At 40.8% G+C, this 8,790-nt stretch overlaps 1 protein-coding gene across 1 annotated transcript; it reads left to right on the forward strand.

Moving 5' to 3' along the window:
- The first annotated feature begins 3,842 nt into the window (after window positions 1-3,842).
- Window positions 3,843-6,924, forward strand: LOC141628888 (uncharacterized). Its single transcript, XM_074441974.1, has 4 exons — window positions 3,843-3,879; window positions 4,438-5,541; window positions 5,890-6,129; window positions 6,665-6,924. The coding sequence occupies exons 1-4, from the start codon at window positions 3,843-3,845 to the stop codon at window positions 6,922-6,924; spliced, it is 1,641 nt and encodes a 546-aa protein (XP_074298075.1).
- Window positions 6,925-8,790: the final 1,866 nt, after the last annotated feature.

Here is an 8,790-nt window from a genome sequence, read left to right on the forward strand (position 1 = left end):
ACTCCCGCAAGTGACCCCACTCAGCCTAGGACACGCCTCGAGAACCAGAGACAAACAATCACAATCAACAACCGTCACAATACAATTACTATATTATTCAATCAACCACAACACATCAACAATCATCCCATTATGGGACTAATACTGAGTAGGAAATCCTACCTGGAAAGCACAACTATCAAACGGTCTCTACAACTGAATAAAAAAGTTTCTTATACGAACCCTCCTCCTATCATACAACATACAAATGCTACCAAATCATAAACTACTCAAAAACCCCCAAATCCCTAGATTAGGGTTTAACCAACTTAAAGGAGAGACAACAAAAATGGTATATAGATCTTACCCTTGACGCAAGGATCTCAACGGTATAACAAACAATGAAAACCGACCTTCCAAACTCCGGGATTTGCTAACAATGCGATTAAGATGATGAACGTACTTGCTTTCTCTCTTTAATAGTAAATTAGGTTTTGAAAAAGTATTTAGTATAATGACGAAGAAGGTTATATATCTTAATCGCATAATTAACAAAACCCGAGAAAAACTCCCCGTAAACCGGCTACTCGATCGAGTACCCAAGGTACTCGATCGAGTACCCCCTTACTCGATCGAGTATCCTAGTTACTCGATCGAGTACCCAATAGGTCAGAAACTATTTTAAAACGCAACTCACCCTTACTCGAAAGAGTAAGGCCTACTCGATAGAGTACCCAAAGACTCATAAATACGGAGTATTACAGTCTTCCCTCCTTAAAAAGAACTTCGTCCCCGAAGTTCAAACCACTACTAAACAAAGGTACTCCCTCAACACTTCCGACTCAACAACCAAAACAAAACTCAACATAAAACGTGTTACTAACCCAACTCATCCCGGCACACATACCGATACAACATACAAAAAGGGTATGAAACTCTTAAAAACTCGTCGCGATCATTTCCTACCCCCCTAAAAGAAACAAGGTTACGTCCCCGTAACCATACATACCTGATCAAAAAGAAAAGGGTAACGCTCTTTCATAGCTTCCTCTGGCTCCCATGTAGCTTCCTCAGTCTCGTGGTTAGACCAAAGGATCTTAAGCAAAACTATCTCACCACTCCTGGTCTTCCTAACCTTTCGATCAAGAATTTGCTTAGGCACCTCAAGATATGATAAGGACTCATCTAGCTCTAAGTTCTCTGCCTCTAACACGTGACGGGTCACTCACATACTTCCGCAGTTGCGATACATGAAACACATTATGCACTCTCTCTAGCGCAGCTGGTAAAGCCAGACGATATGCAACTTCCCCAACTCGCTGTAAGATCTCATAAGGCCCGATAAACTTCTGACTTAGCTTGCCTTTCTTCCCAAATGTCATAACTCCACGCATAAGAGACACTTTCAAAAGAACCTTGTCCCCCACTTGAAACTCTATGTCCCGACGATGTAGATCTGCATAACTCTTTTGCCTATCCTGAGCTGCCCTCATCTATTCCCTGATCATCTTAATCTGTTCCACCATCTCATGCACCATCTCTGGTCCTAAAACCACTGCCTCAGCACTATCGTCCCAAAAAATCGGACTCCTACATTTCCTTCCATACAAAGCCTCAAACGGTGCCATACCAATACTAGTGTGATAGCTGTTATTGTAAGAGAATTCTATCAAGTCCAACCTCTGTTCCCAGCTACCACCAAAATATATCACACAAGCTCGCAACATATCCTCAAGAATCTTAATTGTTCTCTCAGTCTGTCCGTCTGTCACAGGAAGAAATGCTGTACTCATCTTCAAAGTTGTTCCCAACGATTCCTGCAACTCTTTCCAAAACCTTGATATAAATCTCGCATCTCTGTCAGACACTATGTCCTTAGGGACTCCATGCAACTTAAGCACGTTCTTTCGATAGGCCATAGCCAATTGTGCTTTAGTCCATGTATCTTTCATTGGAACAAAGTGAGCTGACTTGGTCAGTCGATCCACTATTACCCAAATCATGTTATTACCTTGTTGACTCTTTGGCAAACCCACGATAAAATCCATGGAAATGGATTCCCACTTCTACTCAGGTACCGATAAAGACTAAATCTTACCTTGTGGTCGTCGCTGTTCCCCCTTAACTCTCTGTCATGTCAAACAACGGGCCACAAACTCAGCCGTCTCTTTCTTCATCCCAGGCCACCAAAACGTGTTCTTCAAATCCTTATATAGCTTGTCACCACCTGGATGTACTGAATACGGTGTGCAATGTGCCTCTGTCATGATAGTCTTTTTCAACTCCTCATCATTAGGAACACACCACCTACCGTCAAACCTCAAACTACCATCTGTGCGAATGGAGAATCGAGACACTGTCCCTTTCTTTACTCCACCTCTCCACTCCACTATCTTAGGATCCAACGCCTGCTTACTTCGAATGTCATCATAAAACTCAAGCTGCACTGTAATATCACCCATGGCATCTCTTTTCTGCATCATATGTATCCCAAATCTCGCTACCTCATCTCTCAACCTCGTCAAAGATAGAGCTGTACACAGAGAATGTACACTCTTCCTACTCAAAGCATCAACAACTACATTGGCCTTCCCTTCATGGTAGATAATTTCCATGTCATAATCGCCAATCAGCTCCATCCACCTCCTCTGTCTCATGTTCAACTCCTTTTGAGTGAAAATATACTTGATACTCTTGTGATCAGAAAATACCTTAAAGATTGCTCCATAAAGGTAATGTCTCCATATCTTGAGAGTAAACACCACTGCACCCAAATCCAGATCATGAGTGATGCGTGCTATTTATATAGTGTTTTAGGACCCTTTTAACACGCATTTCCTTACTTTATTCGTAGTTATTTGCTATGAAAATGTCCCGGTACGCGTACTTTGGTATTTCCAGTGTTATTTGCAGGTACGTACCCGAAGGAGCGATATTTGAGCCTAAAACCGTCCCACAAGCTTGCACTTAAGAGATGAGTAGATTTGGAGTGGAAATGTCGCTACATTGGAGAGCGCGAAGTCGTATTTATAAGCGTCAAGGCCAATTGTGGAGGTTCGAACTGATTGCAGCTCGATCGAGTGATTAGTCATGCTCGATCGAATTATTTTGTTATTCTATGTGGTCGATCGAATGGAACCCTTTCTCGATCGACCTGTCTTCTTGAGAAAGTACTCGATCGAAGGCCATACTTGTTCGATCGAATAGGGAGTTCTTTGGAATAGTGCTCGATCGAGAGCCATTGTTGCTCGATCGACTATGAGCTGCTGCGTGAATCATGTTGCGCGAGATTTATTATGTTTAGTCTTATCTTTATAATTATTTTAGGAAATAATAAATATCTCTTATTATAAATAAGAGACACGAGTAGACCTAAAGGATCATATATCATTTTACATTTCTCAGTTTTACATTACACTTGACATTACTTGGAACGGCGTGATAACGTTCCTTCTTCCTCTCTTCAATTAATTAGTAATCTCTACCCTTAAACTCTTGTTCTTTAATTAATTGCTTTTCTCCACTCTTGTCAATTTATTGTTATTAGTTATTGCTTTAATTATTCCCTTTATGCTTCTAGATCTATTTGATTCAATCGCTATGCTTTCTTATTCAGTTTATTCGTATTCTAATGTTATCGCAATTGTTATTATGAGTAGCTAATTCCCCTTATGCTAGGATTTTAGGGAAGCCATGGTATATTGCAATTAATCGATAATTAGGGTAGAAAGGATTAATGTGAGAATTGACCCCAGACAATTTGTGACGATAATTAACGAATTGAATGCATGCGAGGAGTTAATTAATTTAGTTAAGCTTCGACCTAGATCGAAAGATTGGAAAGAGCGGACCTGTCATGATTAATGGATCAACCTAGTGAGGGCGAAAGTCAAGCTAGAAGTAATCTAGGGTGAGTTGAGATCGAAAGGAGATACTGTGATTTGAGACCGAAAGGAGATAATCGCTACCCTTCTCATGATAATTTGACCGACCTTTACCTTTAGTTTATTGCAGAAGTACCATGGTGGACCGACTGTCCTAGCATACCTCTTTCTCTATTGTTTACGTCTTTATTCTTTTTCTATTATTTCTCTTTCCTTACTCTTATTAGTTGTTTAGTGACAAAACATCAAACAAACCCCCGTTAAACTAACAGACTTAGATTAGACTATACACTTTTCTCGCTTCCCCGAGGAGATCGACCCTACTTGCCGCTAGCTTTCGCTAGTAGTTCTTAGGAATTTATTTTTGGTGTGAAAACGACCGCATCAAATTTTGGCGCCGTTGCCGGGAAAGCAACTGTGTTTATTTGTTTTATTTAGGTTCTGTTTTTTTAGTCTCAAGGAATTCATTCCTTGAGACAGTTCTCATATTTGCTTTAGTGTTGTGAAGTTTGCAGGTATATATCCTAGGAGAGGACCACTTGAACTGCGTTGTTGTCTGTAGTTCTACTTTCAGAATGCCTAGCATTGCTAGTCATTCCGAGCCTCGTCTTTGATGATTTGCCTAAGGGATTCTTACTACCCACGGCTAATGTGGGTACTTTTGGTATCCATCCGTCCTTCCTTGATTTGGTGGAGCGGAATTTGTTCAAAGGGGTGGTAGATGAGGATCCAGTCAAACATGTTGAGCTTTTTACTGATTATTGCTCAGCCATTCCTTTAGCTGCTGGTGTGACGCAAGATAAGGTGAAGGAATTCCTTTTCTCCTTTACTTTGATTGATGATGCTAAGGACTGGTGGAGGGATTTAGACAAGGAGGCTGCTGGGGTAAAGGATTGGAGTTCGTTGGCTCTAGCATTTTATAGGCGGTATTTTCCTCCTCAGCGAACCAATGCGCTGAGGAGTCAAATTACCAATTTCACTCAATCTGCTGCTGAAGATTTGAGTGAAGCATGGGCAAGATTCAAGAAGCTGGTTCGCTCAGTTCCACATCACCGACTTGAGCAATGGTACTTGTGCAACCAGTTTTACAATGGGTTGCTTTACGAGCAAAGAGCCGTATTAGAAGCCGCTGCACAAGGGAGATTCCAAGCTAATGTTGCAAGTGATAAGGGTTGGTCATTGATTGAGAATATGGCCATCTATACAGCTGACTATGGGAGTCCAAGAAGTGCTAGAACGGAAGTGAAAGAAAATGTGCAGCAAGTTTTTTCTTTGAATATTCTAGAAGAAATTTGTGGTAGATGCGGGGAGGAAGGGCATGACCCAATTTCTTGTATGGCGGATTCCAAGAGAGTGCTAGCTTATAGGAAATTTAAGCAAGGAAGTTCATTTTCTGAGTTGTATGCCGATTTGACTGCTGCGGAACCTCAAAATCCCATAGAGCAAGGTCAAGTACGCATTACCCAAGCCGAGTATAATGACCTTAAAGCTACAATTCATGCGCAAAAACTCGAGCAACAATCTAGCATTGAAGTCTTTCGTCAAATGGTAGATAGATGTGGGTCACTACTCTTCGATAAAGACCCAGTCAATGCGATTAATTTGCGGAGCGGTTTGTCTTATGGCGGACCCGATTTGGTGAAGAAAAATGCCGAAACTGACGTCTTGGAAGCTCCTGGTACTGTTCACGCTGGAACAGTACAGAAAACAATGTCTTATGCTGTGCCAGAGCTCGATCGAACACCTTGTTCCATTCGATCGAGCACTTTTGCTGAAGATGTACTCGATCGAACACCAAGAGCCTTTCGATCGAGTACTGTTGCTTAGAATTCATTCGATCGACCCCCTAATACCATTCGATCGAATGGAATGGAGGCTGAAACCGTTCGATCGAGTTCTAATACTCCTCGATCGACCCCTGTGGACAGTGCAATGCTTCAAAAGCCATTGAGCAAGCGGATGATTAATAACGCTTTGATTTGTGACACGCATAAAGGAGTTCCCATTGAATATGCTCCATATCCAGGACGCTTGAAGAGGGTCAAGAAGACGGAACCTGAGTTCGCGCGTTTCGGTGAGATTGTACGAGGATTGAATGTCAATGTTCCATTTATCGAGCTGCTGAAAAAGGTACCTTCGTATTTAAAATTTATGCGCAAAATATTAATGCGTAAGAGGTCGGTCGATGTTGTTAAAACTGTAGCCTTGACAGAGGAGTGCTCTGCATTCCTCCAGAATAGGAGTCTGACCAAATTATCCGACCCAGGTAGTTTCTCGATACCTTGTCATATAGGCACGCACTTAATTGATAATGCATTGTGTGACCTAGGGGCCAGCGTTAGTGTCTTACCCCTGTCATTGGCCAAACGGTTAGGAATTACTAAGTTCCAATGTACCAACATGACGGTCCAGATGGCTGATAGGACCTTGTCTCGACCTTTAGGAGTCTTAGAGGACATCCCTGTGCAAATAGGGAAGTTCTTTATCCCTGTTGATTTCGTAGTGTTGGACATTCCAGAAGACTCACATACTCCCATCATTTTGGGAAGACCGTTCTTGCATACTGCGCAAGCGGTTATTGATGTCGGGTTAAGGACCCTCACGTTTCAGGTAGGGGGGGAGGAACTAGTTTTCGCTAAGGCTGCTACTCATAAAGGGCCTATGCGAGTTCTACCATGCCATGCTATTCTGCTGCATCGAGTCGATACCTCCTTTACATGACGTATCTGTTATAGCTCTTACACCTCTGCCCCGGCTTGGGAGAAAAATGGAGGACCACTCTGCTGTTTCTGTTGTTGCAGGTTTGAGTATAGCGGATACGGGAGATGTCATTGGAAGTAGTGCTACGGATGAGGAATCCGAGGTGGATGACAAAGCTGATGTTCATGGACAGTCGAAAAGGAAGAAGGTCGAGATGAAGACGGAAACTGGAGCTGAGCCGAAAAAGAAGAAGTCTCCCATGAAGACGATTTGGAGACCGACGTCCACGACGAAGGACGTGGAGGGCATTTCCATGAGCCAGGAGCCCTTTGCGGGTTTGCTTGCTTGTTTTGGAACTTGAAGCCGTAGCGCTATTCGGCTTGTATTTGTTTTGTAATTTTGGATTTTGTTAGACTATTTACTGTTTTATTAGGACGATTAGATTTCGTTTAGTTTAGTTTAGTTAAGATGACTATGGACAAGTTTTTGGTATTGGTATTTTTGTTTTGCATATTTGTGAAAAAAAAAAAAAAAAATTCAGGTAAATGCGGAGTTGATAGAGCATAGGGATGCGTGCAAAAGAACATGCACTCGATCAAATTGTTTTATCGATCGAGTACGCGGATGGAAGAACCACTCGATCGAGCCCCGCCGATTCTCGATCGAGCAACTAGCTGGGCACGCGCAGGAGCCACTCGATCGAGAAACCTACTCTCTCGATCGAGCCTATCTTGGGAAGAATCACTCGATCGAAGACCTATGTCTTTCGATCGAGTGTTTTCTTCTTGAATAATCCGAGTTAGAGGGAGTTTTTCTTCTTTTCTTTCTCGTTTATTTTTCTTCCTTATTTTCCCTTTGTTTTTTTAACTTATTTATGCTACATCCCTTACCTATTTTTCACAAATTTTTGCAAACAAATTTACCATTTTATTACCCAAATATTTTTCAAAGTTTTAATTAAACCAAATCACGCTGTTTATTTTGGTTTAATTATTCTCTGATTGGGTAATTTCTTTGAGTTCTTTCTCCCTATTTATCTCTGTTTTATTGCAATTCCCTTTTGTTGGGAATTGGTTTGGGAGGTTTGTTCACCGCTTAATTATTAATTAGAACTCAAGTTGTTTGCGAGAACTTGATTGACGTGACTCACTCTTTGTTACTCCTCTTTTGTTGCGGCCCCCTTTGTTGCCGCGACAATATATGTTCGTGATCCCTGCTTTGTTATCACGATCGCTACTCTCTCCTGACTTCCTAGCTGGTTTGGGGAGGTTATGTCTTGTGAGTTTCCTACTCCATCTCTTTTTCTCTCCTCTAGTTTAGTTTCATTTCGTTTGCATTTGAGTTTGCATTTTTACCATCCTCTCTCTTTGTTATTGTGTGTACAATGAGGACATTGTACGATTTGGTTTGGGGAGGGTAATGCATCCTTGAGTCTGCATTTGCATTTGTTTTGCATTCATATTTCTTGCATTTCTGCATGCATTGTATTTAATTTCAAAAAATTAAAATCCATAAAAACAACAAAATTTTCACAAAAATTCAAAAAAAATCATGTTTATTTATGCATTTTAGGTTGAGTCTGATTGGAGTTTTTCATTGCTGTAAATTGTCTTTTGCTTAAGCCTTGCATTTTATCACTTCTTTTAGAAAAAGTTTGTGCAATTTCTGGAATTTCGTTTCAAAATTTGTTGAACTAGTAGACTTGACTTGAAATTTTGGCAAACTACACCATTTTCTGAGGTTTAGAGTTTATAACTGGTGTCATTCATGACCAGTTCATGTAGGATATGAGTAGTTACTCCTTATAAGGCGTGTAACATCAAATTGTATAAGCATGAGTTTTGTCTACTTAGTACCTGTATGCATTCGGGTCTGTGGTTGGTGACATATGTTTGGAGAGGCAATCCCTTTATTTCGTTTTACCCATGAGCTCCACATAGCCAAATTGCCTATTTTGTTCCTATTTAGCTACAATCCATATTTTTCCTACCCTAGCCGAGCTAGTAATGGTAGCAATACCGGGAATGTGTTGATTGCATTTGGTTATTAATTCCTATTATAAGATGGATGGGTGAAAGAATAAAGGAGAAAGATGAAAAAAAAAGAATTGGAAAATGAAACAAAAAAAAAGAAAAAGGAAAAAATATGAGAAAGAAAGAAAAATCATATGCGGAAAATGAAAGAATTATGTTATGATTTATACTCCCATGTTTTATCTATACTTTAT

The sequence above is a fragment of the Silene latifolia genome, chromosome Y (genome assembly GCF_048544455.1).
Source record: "Silene latifolia isolate original U9 population chromosome Y, ASM4854445v1, whole genome shotgun sequence".
Classification (NCBI taxonomy): domain Eukaryota; kingdom Viridiplantae; phylum Streptophyta; class Magnoliopsida; order Caryophyllales; family Caryophyllaceae; genus Silene; species Silene latifolia.

Coding starts and splice junctions, on each gene's coding strand:
- LOC141628888 (XM_074441974.1), top strand. CDS start 3,843: ATGGATCAACCTAGTGAGGGCGAAAGTCAAGCTAGAA. Junction 5,542..5,889: donor TGACGTCTTGGAAGCTCCTG/GTACTGTTCACG, acceptor CTCCATATCCAG/GACGCTTGAAGAGGGTCAAG. Junction 6,130..6,664: donor GACCAAATTATCCGACCCAG/GTAGTTTCTCGA, acceptor CTGTTGTTGCAG/GTTTGAGTATAGCGGATACG.